Raw genomic sequence first — 18,083 nt, forward strand, 5'->3', positions numbered from 1 at the left:
TGACCATCAACTAATCAACAAAAAGAAAAAAAAACTGAATCCATGATGAAAACTTACCATGTTCCTACATTCTAGCTAACACAACTTCATTTTCTAGGGAAACAAAAATGAGAACACTCTAGTCGAAGGAGATTGTTAATAAATACATCAAAAGTTATTTTTCTCACACTTTTTTACATATGAATAAAGTATCTGTTATAGAGTTGAAAAAGAGAATAGAAGACGAATTTAATAATTGTTAATCAAGTCGGATACTTCTAGTGAAATAAATAGAATTATTGATCTTTTTATCATAAACTTGAACTCATTATTATGATATTATTAACAATATTTAATTATATATTTAATAATGTTTATGTTGTATTAAAGTTTATTAGTATTTTAAGACTGCTTATTGCCAAGTTTTAGAATAAATTTTGCAAAAACCAATCATGGTTTTTCTATGGCTACATGTGCATGTAATAGAACTTTTAAAGCTTGTTAAGATAATCGTTAACTACAACAAAAAGAAAATTATATTTCACCCATGCAATAAGTGTACACTGAATTGATTGACACATTTTCATTCAAGATCACAAACACACACACGGAATCTGAAATAGGGTAATACTCCAATAAATCACTCTTCAAGATTATCATGTCTGTAAACGAAAATGAAATTTTTGTGCAAACAAGAGAAAATGCTCGCCGAGAATTTTCATTTGTCGACGAGGACACAACATCATTAGTGAGTATCGATCGACGATATAACAATCTAGGTCATAGAGAATACGAACATAGATTTATGAATTGAAAAGTTTCGTATTTTTGTCCCTAACCTTTCCTTGACACAAAGTAGCAATACATTTAGAAAATTTGCTTATATCACACAAGATAACATTTTTTAACAATAACGCGTCGACGTGTGCACGTTTATAACGTATAAATAACGTTGTATTCTCTATTGCTCCATATCATATAATGTATTAACTAATTAAACGATTAGTCTTGCAAGCTTTAAATATCTAAATTTAACTCGATGTTTAGTATTATGCATCAGATTATGACCAGCAAAATAGAATTAAATGTACAATCACTTACGGAATGTTGTTAAATATAAGTACGTTAACGAGTTATTAAGAAAAAACCAAACATTTGTAAAGTGATGAATACATTCTAAAATAAATTTTAACAATACATATATCTACATAAGTACTTACTTACTAATACTCTCTATATATTGTTCATACAAATTGTCAAGTGAAGAATAGTTTCAAGTTTGTAGAATATTATTTCGATGTTTTACATTCAGAAATATGTTACCTTTTGCATAGAACTGTTTCAATACTTCAAAAGAATATATTCTATACAACGAATTCTAAACATGTTTAACTATTGCGTCTGTTGGGGTTACGATGTGGTTCAATTTTATATAAATTCTCTTTCATTTTAACATGATCAAAATTTGACAGAAGATGCAGCGCTTTTATTTATTTTAGTCGATACATAGAAAAACGTATTGTGAAATTAATGCACTGACAAGAGAATGTCTACAGGTTAAACAATAGTGAATGATTTCGTAGCGAATATATGCATCGATAGTTTGTAATTATACACATTCTGAATATTATTTTTCATTTCATGTTACAAATTTTATACATTTAACAATGTTGTTTTTATATCGAAACCCTATCTTTATATATACACATATATAGGTGCGCGAACGATTATCTTGTATTAAAATGAAGATGAACGGCTGCACGGAAAGAAAAATGATTTTCATGGAGGCTAATGTCGAGGATACGAATTCCAACTTTAAGTATCATTTATGTATGCAGTTTCAGCTCTTATTTTAAATATCCATATTTATAAAATATACGTTATGCAGATAAAAAAATGGAAATATAATTGTCAAGTTTTGTTATTGTACGTTATTAGTACTGTAAATGAGTTCGATGCACGTAGTCCCTTTGGCGCAGAGGATAGCGCGTTGGACTTCTAATCCAAAGGTCGCGGGTTCGATCCCCGCAAGGGATGATATGTTGTTTTTGCCCACTGAATGAATAATATATATCAGTCGATGTTGTTGGGACACACGTATTTTTACGATATTATTATTCAATACTTACCAAAGTTACTGTTATATTTTACAAAATATATAAATTATTAATACAATAAATTAATAAATGATAGTAATGATAATAATTATTATCTTCTATAAAAATATTGAGCAATAGCACTCAAAGTATCTGTATTTTTGTTATTTCTGAAATGAGTCTTTTTTCGAACACGAATATATTCAGTTGCAGAATGAATCAAAACCATTTCCATTGCGACCTCTTAAACCGACATCAGCTATTGTAATTACAGGATATATTCCTCCGAATGCATTGAGGTAAGTTACTACTAGAAAAACGTTATTAGATAAAAACAACATACTATTTATATTTATCATGTAATTATATACTTTTGTTATAGATTTTCAGTAAACATATTATGCAAAACAGTAGGTAATATTGCATTACATTTCAATGCACGATTGGATAGGGGATATGTTGTACGAAATACAAAATTCAAAGGATCTTGGGAGGAGGAGGAAACGTGTTCTCCTGCCAGCCAAACAGCTTTTCGACGGAATTCTTATATTCATATTTTAATATTTTGCACTGCAAATGCATTTCAGGCAAATATTGCATCAATGCCTGATTTTTATGTATTTTTAAAAATTTCAAAAATTTATTTCAATTGGGTTTATTTTTTTTATAGATAGCGGTGAACGGAGAACATTTCTGTGCATTTTCGTACAGAATGCCTTTAGAGGATGCAGCTAGTGTCGAAATAAATGGATCATTAGAAGACATTAGATATCGACAGCTTGAAATGTTCGTTTATCCTGACTCAAAAATATGCAAGTCAAATACTTTTTTGAGTTTAAGAGTCGATAAACCCCTTATTGACTTACTTGTATGTTCTTTTAATATTTTATTATTCTTACACGTTTTAGTATTAGTCAGATTAAGCTTAATAATTTCTTTATATAGGGAGTTCCAATTACGGTGGATCTTGAAAGTGAATTCAAAGTAGGTACTAAACTATTTATAGCTGGAAGATTGAAACTTCTTCCTCATTCGTAAGTTTTTCATTTAATAAAAAAACGTGTTATCTAACCAAGAAACTAGCATTAGAAGATGCTATTTCGATAACCTAGATCTTGTAATATGTTGTCAGAAACGCTTCCCAAGTAATTCTCAAGGAATTTTTATTATCCCTTGGTATTCCTTAAAAAGTTATTAATTATTAAAAAAAGAACATTTTTCAAGTGAATGTTTTGGACTTCTGTATCTTAAGAGCAGAAAGAGAACGTTTTCATTGTATGTACATCACATACTTTTGTTTTTAGAAAATACTTGTAAAGTGCATGGGAGTGGAAGCAGTCCAATGGATTCATCCACACTCCCACTCCAAAATAATTTAACCTAATTTAACCCAACTTATTCCTGAATTAAGTTCAAGATAGTTATTTCAAGATAATTTCAACCTGTTACGTTAGCATTAAAATATTATGACATGTATCAATTTTATTATACAATTAATTTCCGTTTCAAATTCGTTTTTCATTACGAACAGTTAGAATGTTCCACTATGTCAAGGTCAAGGTCATCGGAACAGTCTTTCTAATATATATTTAAAATGGAAATAATAATTTACATTATTCACAGTAATTTAATTTTGTCTAATTTTTAACAGGTTTTACGTAAATCTACAGAAAGGAAAAATGATTTATCCTCATCCTATAATTGCTTTGCATTTAAATCCACGGTTTTTGTATGGTAGTAGCGCACCTTACGTTGTAATGAACTGTTGGTCTAATGGTTCGTGGGAACACGAGGAAAGACATGAAGGACATTTATCCTGGATGCCCGGTCGTGATTTCCTTTTAACGTACGTTTTCCCATTTTTATTTACGTTTGATAAGAGAAAAGAAAAACAAAATATTCAATTGTTTGTTTCTGTTTAATAGAATTCGATGTGAATGCGAAGCATTTTCGATATGGTTAGGCGACAAAATGATCGGTGAATTCAAACACAGATTACAACCGAATATCGTCGATACCCTTAGAATTTCTGGAGACATTGTACTTCATGAATTAGCTATGACTCATATAATTAACTGAACGTTCGCACCAGAAATTTTACGATTTAATATCCGTTTTAATAAAAACCTGTTATTTTTTTTATTTTCTTTCATAGTATTTACATTATCGAAATTGCCAAAAATAATTTTGTACTATATGTGTATATTGTAAACATTTATACACGAAAATAAATCATATCAATCGTTACAGTATTTTTTGACGGTAAGTAAACTTGAAATACTTCCGGTCCGTTAAGAGTTAATATACAGTAGCATATGCTATGAAACGCTAGTAGTAACTTGGAAACAGCGTTTCCCCACTACTTCTACTCAACGAGTTGTCGAGATTGTGTATGTCAGTAGTTGTATGAGTGTTCAATTCAACAGGTAAACGTAGGTATGGAACGGGTAAATTTTCGTGAGGGGAATGTCACTAGAGTGCCTGTGACTTACAGTACTTAAGTACATAAAGGTACTGACGTATTACACAATCTCGAGCAGTTCCTAAAGTAAAGGTACGTAAGTACTTAGTAGGATAAGGGTGTTTAAATCAGTGCCCACAGCACTCTAGTGATACTCCCTTAATGAAAAGTTATCCTCTCCATACCTACCTGTTGAATTGAACACTCATAGAACTGCTTACAATACACAGTCTCAGCTCCTTGAGTACTGGCATTAGGGGAATGCTGTTTTCGAGTTACTAGCGTGAGGGGAGTAAATTAAATACTCCTGTAGTAGGGGAACCGCTGATCGAGAATCACTAGTTTGAGAGTGGCATGGTTCGACACCTCTAGTGTATTTCATTTTTTAAATTTGGTGGAAGTGTATGATACTCCAGATTAGTACCACAGTTTTCCATCAAGTGGCACCACTAAACAATTTTTGTTTATTTCAGAGATATTATATTGTAGCCTCTGTTTCATATAGTTTTAGATGTTTGAAAAAGCGCGAAAGCAGAGTACGTAAAGGAACGGAAAATTTTGTAACGGTTTTGATTTATGTTCTAGTAATTTCGTAACTTATTTTTTCTCCCTTATAGTTTATTTCATATTGTTTCTATCACTTTGATCGACGTACACAGATGAGACATGGCAATAAATTTGTGACTAAATTTGCTCCGAGTTATTTGAAAAATTGATAGAAATAAACAGTCGTGGAAATATTTTCGCATTACGGATTCCACAGGAATTATATTTTGATACTTTTTCAGGTTAGTCTATTTACCATAATTAAATATCACACTTTTTGTTCATTTTTATTCATAGCAGTTCACTAAACCTTTTAATTCTGAAATGTATAATTTTCAATTATGTTAAGCGCTTCTGAATCTAGCTTCCTTTTTGTACATATACTTACTGTCTTAAAGATCAGTTATATACTGTAGCAGTTATAAGGTATATATTTGCAACAATCAACACAAGCTTATGGATTCCTTGTCAGAGGATACATTGTATACTCCATGCAGAGTTCAAAAATGTTTATTCGGATCTGCTAGAAGTTCATCCAAGAAATGCATGAAAAAGATATCTCCAAAGGATAATAAAGGAAATGAATGCTTATCCGAAGAAGAATCTGATTTGGGTCCAATGTCACCTTTAGCTTTTACGGATGCAAGCAGTTGCAATAGTTCTCCAAGAAATTCAATTCTTTCTCCATCTGCAACGCCTAAACAAGCATCTTCATTGTTAATCATGTGTGTATCATGGGATAAGTCACTATTGATTGCCTTTGAAAAGGATACAAATGAACGTATTCCACAATGAAAGGAATTATTACACTGTGGAACAAATTTTAACCTACTTTGCTTTTTACAATAACCACTAGGTGATTCTTATAGTTCCTCTTCAGAAATGTCTGCAGAATCCAATGGTGCATAACAAATTTGTGCTAGCCAATCCATTTTTCGTAGAAATGTAACAGGAATGCATACAAAGTATATGCATCTACCCTTTTTTAAACTTTGATTATTAAAAATTCAAAATTTTTATAGCTACGTATTCGGGCAAGTCTCCTTTATTTTCTGCGACAAATTTTAACTGCCTATCGTTTTTAGTTCTCATGTAACACTTGGTTTTCTGAAAAATTTGACCGTTTTTACAAAAACCCAGTTTTTTCGAAAACTAGATTTGCCCCAGCAGTTTGGTTTACGGATTCGTATTTAGAGTAAGGAACTCTATAAGAATCACCTAGTGGTTATTGTAAAAAGCAAAGTAGGTTAAAATTTGTTCCACAGTGTTATTGGATTCATGATCTATATTAATTTCACCAATTGTAAATTCTAGTGTAAGAACTCCAAAGAAGTTAAAAAGAATTTCGATGACAGAGGAAAATTGTACAGTACCCAGGGCTAGAGCAGCTCTGTTTCAGAATAATAGCTATGAAATAAAAATAAAAAGCCTAACATTAAGTACAGATAGTTTTTATAGTAAATCCGACAACGAGTCAAAGAAGAATTACCAGCTTTTCAAAGAATTATCACAGCAAAAGCGACAAAGAAAAAGCTTTTCAGGAAACATGCACCATAGCAGAAAATCCATGAAGAGACACACAATAGGAGGAGTTAATGGTGGAGTATCACATGGAATTAGAAAACCAAAAGCAAAACCTAATTTAGTTACTACAAAAAATAATGGAACTGAAACTACAAAAAATGGTACTATGGAATCTGCATCAAATGTTATGAATATACAGAGTGACCTGCTTAAAGTGGACAAAATACAATATACAAAAACATCCGATATAATGCCAATTGAAAGATCTCCTACACCAGAAATTGACCTTAATAAGCGTTTTTTCAAAATTAAAAGATCTTTGAAGAGAAATAATTCAGCTATAGTAACAATAAATAATAATGTTAAATTAAAAGTAACATCAAATGGTGAAATGTCATTAAATAAAGAGAACTTACAACCTATCACTCAAGCGCATAAACGCCCAAAATTGGTAGATATTTCATTTGATACCACTGATTTGGCAGTAGACGAACCAGAATTGGAAGTTACTATAGGGAAAAATGAAGTTGCTAATATATTAAAAACATTGGAAGATGATTGGGCAGATGATGACTATGATACAATGGCTGTATTAACTAATAGAAAATTTGAGCATATTTCTCCAATAAAACCAGTAGCAATTTTGAAAGATGTTATTATGTCTCCAGCAAGTGAGCTTAGTAGCATGACCTCCACGATGAACATAAAAGATATTAGTACACCATCAACAGTTGAAAGTATTTCTTTAGATGATAATGAAAATAATGTAAAGAAGAATGAATCAAAATACTATCCATTATTTAACAAAGGTTATTGTTCTAATAAAGTATACGAGTAAGTGCCATTAAATTTGTAACGTATTTACTTATACCAAAATATTTGTCACTGATTATTGAAATTGCGAAATGAATATAATTATTATTTTAGAGATATTGGTAAAAAATCAGTAGATAGTACAAAACATACGAAAGATTGGCAATTATCAATAAAACAAAATAGTAACGAAAATCAATACCAATTAGATGCAGGACAAAAACGTTTTGGAGCAACACAATGTACAGAGTGTGGTGTTGTATATCAAATGGGTGATCCAGAAGATGAAAATGCTCATTTAAATTATCACAACAATAAGAAAAGTTTAAAATTTCCGGTATATGTCGTATGCATATACCTAGGTGTAGAGAATACATATAAATAATACATTGAACAATTCACTAATATTAGTTTCTTACTTTAGGGATGGAAGACAGAACGTGTAATTATGAATGATCCTCTTACAATGAGTAGAGTTATTTTAGTAGAACCAAATGATCCAAAACAATATTGGAACAAGATAGCAGATGTTTTAGCATATGTGGACAGAGATTTAGGATTAGCTGACACAAAACTATCCGATTATGAGAACAAAAGAGTAAGTATTGATATTTTTCTTTCTATTTTATCTATATATATGTTCTATCATGTTTTAATTTTTAGATCTATTTATATGTAAGGGATAAAACTATCTTAGGAGTTTTAGTTGCAGAACATATAGATACTGCATATCGCATGATTCCTGAATTACTGGAATTAGATTGTTGTACAGCAGAAAGTACACCTGCAAAGTGCGGTATAAATGTTGTATGGACTGATATGAAATATCGTAGGCAAGGCATTGCATCTAAATTGGTTGATATATTAAGGTATTAAATTTTTATTTTTGTAAAACTTACATTTAGATTTCATTATTGTATAATATTTACTTAATAATTTTAGAGCTGAATTTTATTATGGCTACATTATGTCTTTGGACGATATTGCCTTTTCAATTCCAACACCGAATGGAAAAATATTTGCTGAAAAGTATACCAAAACTCGAAACTTTAAAGTTTATAGTTAAAATTTGGTACAAATTTTATATTTTTTTTTAATAAAGCAATGGAAACTCAAATCATTACGTACCATTCATTTATCTTACTAGTTAATAACTAATAGTTATCTTAACCTTTTTTACATAGACTTATTTATTTGTTATGTGCATTTTTATTTGTATGAACGAATGATTGAAAAAGTAAGCATATTACTTTAACGATAATTCCAATGTATACAAAACATAAAAAAATAGAAAAGAAATTGTATTAATACTGATATTATGGTATGGACTTGTATTTATGTAACCGTATTTTAAAACATATCGCATACCATTATTCGATAATATTATTCTTATTTGTTCATATCATATATTGTTTTAAACTCATTACAAATTTGCATCGGATTCTATAATATAAATTGACCAAATTGAATTTTACAGTTATATTAAAAAACGAAAACAGTTAAAAATAAAGGTAAAGAAACAAAGTAAATTTTTTGGAATGTTTTTTTTAACGCAATTCATTTTTTTATGCGAAATGAAAAACTTTATAATGTATATAAAAAAGTATAAAACAGAATGTTCGTTGCGAATGGTTTTAAATAATAAACTTAGCAGGATTTCCATGTAACTACCATCTTCTATTATTCCTTCTGTTGGAGTAAGCATCTGTATTTGATCGTTCAAACTGTTTTTCGTGCGCACGTTTTTTCTTCCATGCGTCATGCCTATTAGCCATATTATATAATTCCACAGGAACTTCCTTTAAAAAATTTAAATTACCATTTATGAAAAAATTATCACACAAATGTAGACTTCTGTGTTAACTTACTTGATAAGCTTCTTCTAAAATATTAATTAGTTCTCCGGCAAGAGACCAATCTCTTTTTGTCATGAATGTTATGCTTTCTCCTGTGCGTCCAGCGCGCCCAGTGCGACCAACTCTATGAACGTACTCTTCTATGTCTCGAGGAAAATCAAAGTTTAATACATGTCTGAAAAATAATTTGAGGTGTATTTTAAAGTGTACAAAATGTTTAAAAAATACATATGAATAAAATTGTACAATAATATAAAAGACTGAACGTACGAAACGTCTTCGATATCAATTCCCCGACTGGCAACGTCCGTTGCAAGAAGTATTTGAACTTCTCCGCTTTTTAAATCTTCCAATGCTTGTTCCCTATCAGATTGTTCTCTCCCTCCATGTATACTTTGACAATTTATACCTTGTAAGGCTAAATCACTTGCTACATCATCGACTCTACACTTTTTTCCAAAGAACACTATAACTTTATCCTTTGGACCCATTTGACGGAAAAACTCATACATCTATTAAAATAGAAAAATTGAATGCACTATATCCTTCAATATACATTAATTACACTGATATATTAATACTAACCAGATTCGTTTTATCGTGTTCATCGATTATTTCAATTTTTTGTACTACAGTATGTACAGTAGTCAAATCAAGAGATCCAACAAATATTTGAATTGGATTTTTCATGTAAGATTGCGCCAGATGTCTCACACCTTGGGGCCATGTAGCACTAAAATGTGAAAAAGTGGTATTGTATTTTCTGCAACATGGGCAATTATTCTAATTTTTCATACAATGTACTTTATATACCTTGTCATAACTGTTTGACGATCCGGTCTTATATCTAACAAAGTTTTTCTAATTTGTGGTTCAAAACCCATGTCAAGCATACGGTCAGCTTCATCCAACACAAGATATGTAACTGATGAAATATTTAAAATATTTGCTTCGATGAGATCATTTAATCGACCAGGAGTTGCAATCACTATTTCTACTCCTTTTAGTACTAAATTGATTTGTTCTTTTCGATTACCTCCTCCGTACACGCATACCCTTTAATTATATACAACTTTGAATACATAACATATGAGAAAAAAGGTGTTGCAATGAAAATTGTTACTTACGCTTTTATGCCGTGATAAGAATATTTATTCACTTCCTTTTCAATCTGTAACGCCAATTCTCTTGTTGGAGCCATAACAAGAACATTAGGACCGTTTCGCTCCGACCGTGGTGTTTCTTGACCCTCTATGTGAATTAAAGCTGGCAGTAAAAATGCCAATGTTTTTCCTAAACGCGTTGTTAACATGAAAAGAATTGTTCACTGAATTCAGTAAATTTGAATAGCGTTTAATAAGTTAAATAACGTACCTGTGCCTGTTTGCGCAATGCCAATAAGGTCTTTACCGCTCAAAAGAACAGGCCATGCTTGACACTGTATTGGACTTGGTTTGGTAAAGCCTTGCTTTTTTATTTCTTCCAGTATGTCCGGATAAGACTAGTATAAACAATTTTTATTATGATAATATCTTTTCCTTTTTTGAATATTCCTTTATGAATCTTTTTATTTACTTACATCAAAAGCTTGTTCAAATGTTTCAATAGGATTGGGTATATCAAACTTTTCTGCATGTTTCTCTTGTTCATCAAACATATACCTGACTTCTATATTATTATTTATTTGTCTAATATGAGCTACATGTTCTTTCGTCATATTTGCAACTTCTGGGTGCTCTTTATAAAAGTTTTTAATAACGGGAGCAAGTTTTGACCACTTTTCTTGTTGAAATTCATCCTAATAAATATTATCATACACGTAAAAAAACAATCAAGTTATAAACAATTTTTTAAAATAAGGTCAAACTTCCTAAAACCTGACAAACCTTTGATGGGGCTGAAATTTTGCAAATATCTTCACTTTGCATGTAAACAATGTTTGCGAAAAAGATTTCTGGCGATACGAAAGTTAAGATGCAAAATTTTACAAAAAGAAAGGCCTTTCTCATTTTAGTGTCAGTTCTTGTCACTTCAGAAACCTTTATGTTCTGATATTCTATCAATAACTTCACTTTGCATACGAAAAATATTTACGAAAAGGGTTTTTAGCAATTTTAAAGCCAAAATAAGAACTTGTCACTTTCTTTGAAATATTATTTTTGAAACCGTTCGGGAACATTGTACTTAGTAAAAATCACAGGTAAGGGATTAAGGCGTAATAATAATTAATCCATCATAAACCCACGCGTTGTACCAGGTAATCGATAACGCTCGAATGAAGACCTAAAGCAACCCTTTGCCAGTGAAAAATTGTACACTCCATGAAATACTACATCCACTCATAACGGGAATCATACATTAAGGTAACAAAGAGTAGCTTTGGGTCTTTGTTTGAGCGTCATCGACTATGTGGTATGAGGTGCGGTATTAGGGTCTAAAACTCAAAAGTGACGACAAATGTTTCACAATATGCTTGTTTTCCTACACCTTAATCCCTTACCTGTAACTTTCACTAAGTACAATGTTCCCAAACATTTCCAAAAATAACGTAGAGAGTGATATTACAATGGCAAAATGCTTTTTCACAACATTTTTACTTTAGCTTCGGAATCGCCAAAAATCCCTTTCGCAAATATTGTTTGTATCTAAAAGGGACCCATATGTAAAATTTTAACCAAATCAGATTCGTCAGATTTTTGGCAGTACAGTAAAAAATAAACTTACACATTTTTTGCTAGCTTGAGACCAGTCAAAGTTAGTAAAGTCAATCTGTGGTTGGTTAGTTTGTTGCTCCCAGTGCTCATCCATTTTTGATGATAAACATGAAGAATCATTAAATGATTCTTCTATTAAATGTTTAGCCTGATCTTGTGCTTCTTTTGAACCAATTATAGTTACAGCAGTAGTGTAATTTCCTGTTGATCGATCAATCTATAACAAAATAATTTTATTCTAATTTCTAATAGATGAATTGTAGATGAATTATAAGTTCACTATAATTTTGAATTTTCTAAAACTCGTTTCTAAAACTAAAGTTTCTATCTTTACAATTCATAGTTTGTTGTATAATCTACAGGTTATAAAAATAAAAACTTTGTATTTTTAAACGAGTCAATATGAAATATTTTATAATTTCTTCTTACAATGTTCTAACAATTTGAATATCAACAACTTTTCATTGAAAATTTAATATTCTCTTAATTTTGCATACTAATGTATTTTTGTTTATAAACATCTTTTTAATACTTTTCCTGTAATATTAAAAAATTAATGTCAATTTCCTAATACTTACGTGAATCTTTGTATTTGTTTTATCTTGTAGTTCTCTAATATTGTATCCATTTTTACCAATTAGCTTTCCAACTTTATCTGTATCAATTTGTATAGTAAGCTTATTTGGTCTGCTGTCATAATTATCATAGTGAACAGGTTTACTTTGTTCGTTCCTGAAATAATTATTCTTCTTTTGATCTTCCCTATTATCATATCTTGAACCTTGATTAAAGTTGTGAGACGAATTTCCAAAGCTAAGTCGATTAGTATTCATTTTGCGGTTATTGTTTATACGAAGAAAAGTACTGAAATGTCATGAATTATTTTTTACAAGCGGAGTAGTAGAAAGAAAACAATTTTAAATTCTTAGAAAATGTTAATACAAATGTTAGATATTATTACAAATACAAAGTACGTACCTGTAATTAAATAGAAAAAAGTAAAAACACTTCTAATTCCAATGTATATTATTTTGAAATTTTGAAATATTAATAATATACACAGATTTCAGTTTCTTCCTGTGTAATACGTCCTCGCACTGACATTGCCAAACTAAACACAATACAAGAATGTTTAGAAAATAAAAGAGCGTTCCAAACAGTACAGCCAGGTTGATTTGTCTCCCCTCTTTCCTACCCCCTCTAGACTTCGATTCTGTCAGGAAGCATGTGGCGACAGAAGAATCTTCATACCGACAGAGTATGTTATGAAATGGATCGTCGTTATTATAATATGAAATCTACTGTTGTTATAATCGTTGAGTATTATAATTATAACTAATCGTAGTTATAATTATATAAAGAATTAATCAAATATAATTTATTAATTATGTCTACCAGTTTTAAGCTAAATTATGCTACTCTTTTAATTATATAAATACCCAAGAGACAGTTATAAGGATCCACCAATAACTCCCTCTAGCATCACAACTTGGAATTTGAATTTGAATTTTGACAACCTCAAGAGGCACGCTGATTAAGGAAGCGAATCGCTCGTACGTTTTCATTGTCAGCCTTAATAAATTTCCTATAAAACTAACTCTCCAAATTCGACAACAACGTAATTTTTAAAGCCGATAATACTGTACAAATTGGCTTTCTAAGACACACACTTTCCATGTTGCAGTTTTATATAGTTCTGTAGTTGACCGTTTGATTCAGAGTCCGCTAATGGGGCATTTTTGATAGTATTTCAGAACATTAGACAGAAAAATTCATTGTATTGTAGACGTGTAGGTTAATATTGATGTAAACTTCATGGGTGTGCGTGCATATGTATGGGTGTAGCGTGCGTGTATGCGTTGTTTTAGATAAACGCGAGAAAAAAAAAAGAGATATTGAAAAAAAAAACGAAGTTTGTGTTGACAACGGAAAAATATATAGAAATTGACATCGTTTTAAATAAACGTCTATAGTATGCACAGTCTGACATATCTTGACACATTGAACGCCGGCGACTTAAGAGACATTTAAAACCTGAGCGCCGGTAACGTATCAGCCACTTAGCCCAAACATTCATTCGCTTGTATCTGATCAATGAGTAGCTAAAAAAAATATTCAAAATATTATACATTTTCGTAAAATAGTACATTTTAATTACATATTCGTCATATCCAGAAATCCGCATTATTGCGGGGCCGGCGCTCAATGGGGTTAAGTGGCGTGATCTACTCGACACAAACGATGCTTGCCGGCTGGCCATCGAATTCGCGTATCGCTGTGTCCTGCACGTGCACAATGTCACGTGACTAATCCGGTAACGCCAGTGGGAGGGTAATTCTATACCCCTCAATTTCCCCTATTCGGTCGCACTGGTTCCAAATCTCGAAGAACTGAAGTATGATCACGCTTTTTAATTTCGCCACTAGAGGGCAATGAATAGTGGTTAATTGTTTCAGATAGTTCGAAGTATTCATGTGAATACTTAGTAGGCTACTGAACTATATTGAATGTTTAAGTAAACGCTTAAGTAATTAATTGTGAAATAAAACTGAGAAAAAATGTAAAAAAACTTGTTTAAATTGTGATTATACAAAATGATATTACTCGGTAATGTCAATTATTAGTTATGTGTGATACGAAATCTAACATCAAGTAATCTAAAAAGATCTGAACTTGTTTACTGTGATCTCGTCTCTCCTACAATGAATCTACGACTATAAAATACTGTATTTATATAGTTTCACCAATTTCTATTAAAAAACGCAATATATAGGAATAATAAGTTTATTTATTGAAAGCATATAACGATGTTTCTTTATTTTTAATAAAATAATGAACATTGTTCTTGCCTAGATTTTATTTGCATAGAATGACTACGACAATGAATGACATCATTTTAACTTAAGAAAATGAATACCCAATGAAAGTTGGTAGACAATAGACTATTCTTTATTTATTCAATGTTTATTACTTTGTAAACAGGACACATGAAATGCAAAATCCTGTCGCATAAACAATATTACTAAAGGATGTGGCATACATCAAGTAATGCCCCTGTTCAATCTATGTTTCCTGGAAATACTCCCCTTTCAACCTGGTCATCCCATTTTTCTATCCAATCAGTGGGACACATTGTATTGTAAACTCTCTTGAAATATTGACAAGCTTCATATTCCTCGCTATGACGCTTTTTACAGCGATGAAAGTCCACATAGCTAGTGTAACAGTATCTATGTTCAAAATAATATAAATAAGTAATTTTGCGTTGAACGCAAGTCATTACAATAAAGCAAAACATTAACTAATCTTTTTGTTTACCTTGTTTGATTTTGATTTGGAAATCTTGGATCGTATGGCACTGTTTGTGGCTTGAGATCACTCGATCTATTATGGTCAGATAATTCGGTAGATCCAATAGTTGAGAATTTGACCATTTTGTTGCTGCTTAACAAGTTACAAGTTACTTAATCTACTATATTTATTGAACGAGAATACATATTATACCCTCCCTTTTGTCCCCAAAGGCAAACTCTCTATATGTGTCTCTCGCTGTAGTCCATTTGTCTCTTGCACCACTTAACACTATCACAAATAATAGTTGTTTCTTCGCTACAGGTGTTTCCCAATTTCATAATGCTTAACAATGGTACTTATGTTCAGTTATTTTATAATTTGATAAAATGCATTTATAACGACTGACTAAAATATTTGTACATTTTATATCATAGTTGAAAAAGAATATGGATTTATTGCATTTACACTTTTCAGTTGTATGTTTTCTTGTCCAAATAATGGAACACAGTATTCAAAATTCAAAGTTTATCAAAATTTAAAATATTTTGAGCACAAGCAAAGTTTTTAAACCTTGTAAATAACCATCCTGTTACATTTAAACACAATCATGAAAATGTCATAAGGAATAGAGCATCTTTTGAAAGCACATTCATTACAGTTGAAACAGAATAACAAAGTATGAAATGTAAAGTCGAATTCAGCTATTTGACCAGTGGTCTAGTGTTGTCTTCTTCTTGACAACAAACTTCTCTATACTTTTTCACTTCAGCCATGTACAGCGACCAAGCATCCTTGGGCTGTTCAACAGTTTGTTCAGTCTTTGGTTTAGCAACCATTCCAGTTTTTAAAATCCTCCCTCCTCGCCTCTTTCCTACCATTAATGGTGGGGGAACTACACTTTTTTCTTCTAAAACAGAAGTCGTCGGTTTCTGCGTTGGTTGCATTTGTTCCTGCATCTTTTTAAACATTTCCATAAAGCTACCATCATTTTTAAAAGCATTAGATTGTAGAGGAGCAATTGGCTGCTGCACAGTTGTGTCGATATTATCTTCAGGTGTATCCGATTCATATGACTGTGCTCTGTGGTATCTACGGCTTTCCCTGCCTCTATGTCTGTCTCTGCTTCTATTACGGCTACGGCTGCGCCTTCTGTCTCTAGATCTTGACCTACCTCTTGATCTAGATCTGGATCTATCTCTTCTAGAATATTTTCGTGATCGATCCCTGTCCCTGTCTCGATCCTTGTCCTTGTCCGATGACCGAGATCGTCTATGGGATCGACTCGGGGGAGATTTTGAACCACTGCGTCTTCTTCTACGTCTGTCCTGTGGCGAGTCATTTCTGGAAGTTCTACTGCTTCTATAATCCAAAGGTGATGGTGAACGACGCGACGACATTCTGTTTTTGTAGCCATCGTATGCTGTATAAGATGCGCTATACATAGGAGGCGAAGGTGGAGCAGGTGGTGAGTCTGTATTGGACTTGGAGCCACGTTCATGCCGTTTTGAATCCATTGTTGCGCTTGAGTGCCTCTCTCACCAGGCTGAATGGACAGATGGACACCTACAAGGATAGAAACTGCCTTCTATAAGTACACCGCCCATTTCTTCTTACTACGCCTTTATCTGATTGGTTTTAAATGTACGCGTTTGCAAGAGACAAGCGGATTTATGGCGAGAGACCAAATTTTTTTATCAGCATTCAAACAAGAACAGTTCAATCAAAATCTGGATTTAGTTCATTTTGCAGTATTATAGAAAGAAATCCTATGCATCGGATATGTCCTACCATACCTTATTACATAAACAAAAAAATCCAGTTTTGATTGTACATCCTATCTTGTATTACAATTACTTGTGTATCATTTATGCAAAATTATAACATTTTATTTTTACAAATCTTTTTATCATAAAATGTAATTCTATATTGTTATATAATTAATTTGTATTTTACTTTCATTAATAGCTGTTACATAAAAAATGTGTATTACATTCTCAACAATACTTTAAAATACATAGTTCATGACAATCGATTTAACCAATAACAGTATACTTTAAAGTATAATTCTTAGAGTCACTGTTTTAATAGATATTTCGAGCACACTGTCTGAAGGACATTATTGATTAAAAACGGGTTTATTTTATTAACAACAAAGATTCGTGGAATTAAAACTGCGCAAAATTGATTGAACACATTCAATACGACAATATCATAAAAAATTGAATCCTCGATGAAACGATGAATGCTTTTGCCCCTTTTCAAATAATAAGTTTTTACTTTAAATATTAAGAAACATAATTACTCTTAATACATATATGATTAATTCACAACGAATCACGTAGTGCAAAGAATGGTAAGAGGTAATTAGGAATAAGATACACGGAATTTGACGGAAAACCCTTACCCAAAATGAAAGAGGTACTTCAAATTTGTATCTAAGTGAATTCCTACAAAAGTACAATGACAACTTTTAATAATCTACAACTTTGTTGAGTAATTCGTCGCCTAAATATTCTATTATTACGCGAAATAGCTTTATATAAAATACCTTAATCAGTCGAGCGATTGAAAACAAAATGGCCACTAGGCAAACTGCACCAGATTGTTACGTCACACACGTATGCCCAAGACAAAATTAAATCTCATTCTGGAAGGATACGTCAACGGTGTAAAACGCGCTTTAATATTTCTCCGATAGAGAGCGTTGTATTCCAAGAAATTACTAAACGCATAGTAAATAAGTGAGTTATATAAGTATGTAGGTAGTAGTATTCCAGAGGTGCTAACTTACTCCCCTCAC

At 31.5% G+C, this 18,083-nt stretch overlaps 4 protein-coding genes and 1 non-coding gene across 20 annotated transcripts; 3 read left to right on the top strand and 2 right to left on the bottom strand.

Annotated features, from left to right (window-relative positions):
* The first annotated feature begins 190 nt into the window (after window positions 1-190).
* On the top strand, window positions 191-4,327 carry LOC116428103 (galectin-8). Of its 3 annotated transcripts, none has more exons than XM_031979265.2 (8): window positions 191-727; window positions 1,695-1,809; window positions 2,283-2,374; window positions 2,458-2,662; window positions 2,746-2,943; window positions 3,021-3,109; window positions 3,727-3,921; window positions 4,001-4,327. In XM_031979265.2, exons 2-8 carry the CDS (start codon window positions 1,771-1,773, stop codon window positions 4,152-4,154), a joined length of 972 nt encoding a protein of 323 aa, XP_031835125.1. In that variant the 5' UTR covers window positions 191-727; window positions 1,695-1,770; the 3' UTR covers window positions 4,155-4,327. The 3 variants fall into 3 exon arrangements, with proteins under 3 accessions (XP_031835125.1, XP_031835123.1, XP_031835124.1); XM_031979264.2 differs by lacking the exon at window positions 191-727 and adding an exon at window positions 792-1,256; XM_031979263.2 differs by lacking the exon at window positions 1,695-1,809.
* On the top strand, window positions 1,944-2,016 carry TRNAR-UCU (transfer RNA arginine (anticodon UCU)). Its single transcript has one exon. It is a non-coding gene; the product is annotated as a tRNA-Arg (tRNA).
* On the top strand, window positions 4,208-8,536 carry eco (Establishment of cohesion). Of its 9 annotated transcripts, none has more exons than XM_076366039.1 (9): window positions 4,208-4,337; window positions 5,010-5,072; window positions 5,154-5,324; window positions 5,481-5,807; window positions 6,397-7,440; window positions 7,534-7,756; window positions 7,844-8,017; window positions 8,083-8,288; window positions 8,362-8,536. In XM_076366039.1, the coding sequence occupies exons 4-9, from the start codon at window positions 5,539-5,541 to the stop codon at window positions 8,483-8,485; spliced, it is 2,040 nt and encodes a 679-aa protein (XP_076222154.1). In that variant the 5' UTR covers window positions 4,208-4,337; window positions 5,010-5,072; window positions 5,154-5,324; window positions 5,481-5,538; the 3' UTR covers window positions 8,486-8,536. The 9 variants fall into 9 exon arrangements, with proteins under 9 accessions (XP_076222154.1, XP_031835114.1, XP_031835110.1 ...); XM_031979254.2 differs by lacking the exon at window positions 4,208-4,337 and adding an exon at window positions 4,478-4,629; XM_031979250.2 differs by lacking the exon at window positions 4,208-4,337 and having other exon boundaries at window positions 4,478-5,324; window positions 5,432-5,807.
* Window positions 8,537-8,673: 137 nt separating this feature from the next.
* Window positions 8,674-13,250, bottom strand: LOC116428101 (putative ATP-dependent RNA helicase DDX43). The gene is made up of 11 exons (XM_031979258.2): window positions 12,968-13,250; window positions 12,568-12,853; window positions 12,000-12,206; window positions 10,855-11,073; window positions 10,650-10,776; window positions 10,403-10,568; window positions 10,089-10,331; window positions 9,861-10,008; window positions 9,546-9,787; window positions 9,288-9,450; window positions 8,674-9,218 (listed from the first exon to the last, which is right to left on the bottom strand). Exons 2-11 carry the CDS (start codon window positions 12,820-12,822, stop codon window positions 9,087-9,089), a joined length of 1,902 nt encoding a protein of 633 aa, XP_031835118.1. The 5' UTR covers window positions 12,823-12,853; window positions 12,968-13,250; the 3' UTR covers window positions 8,674-9,086.
* Window positions 13,251-14,916: 1,666 nt separating this feature from the next.
* On the bottom strand, window positions 14,917-18,069 carry LOC116428072 (uncharacterized). Of its 6 annotated transcripts, none has more exons than XM_031979178.2 (4): window positions 17,832-17,952; window positions 17,688-17,730; window positions 15,308-15,430; window positions 14,917-15,219 (listed from the first exon to the last, which is right to left on the bottom strand). In XM_031979178.2, the coding sequence occupies exons 3-4, from the start codon at window positions 15,421-15,423 to the stop codon at window positions 15,048-15,050; spliced, it is 288 nt and encodes a 95-aa protein (XP_031835038.1). In that variant the 5' UTR covers window positions 15,424-15,430; window positions 17,688-17,730; window positions 17,832-17,952; the 3' UTR covers window positions 14,917-15,047. The 6 variants fall into 6 exon arrangements, with proteins under 6 accessions (XP_031835038.1, XP_031835039.1, XP_031835036.1 ...); XM_031979179.2 differs by having other exon boundaries at window positions 15,308-15,433; window positions 17,832-17,911; XM_031979176.2 differs by lacking the exon at window positions 17,688-17,730 and having other exon boundaries at window positions 17,832-17,996.
* Window positions 18,070-18,083: the final 14 nt, after the last annotated feature.

The sequence above is a fragment of the Nomia melanderi genome, chromosome 3 (genome assembly GCF_051020985.1).
Source record: "Nomia melanderi isolate GNS246 chromosome 3, iyNomMela1, whole genome shotgun sequence".
In the NCBI taxonomy this organism is placed as follows: domain Eukaryota; kingdom Metazoa; phylum Arthropoda; class Insecta; order Hymenoptera; family Halictidae; genus Nomia; species Nomia melanderi.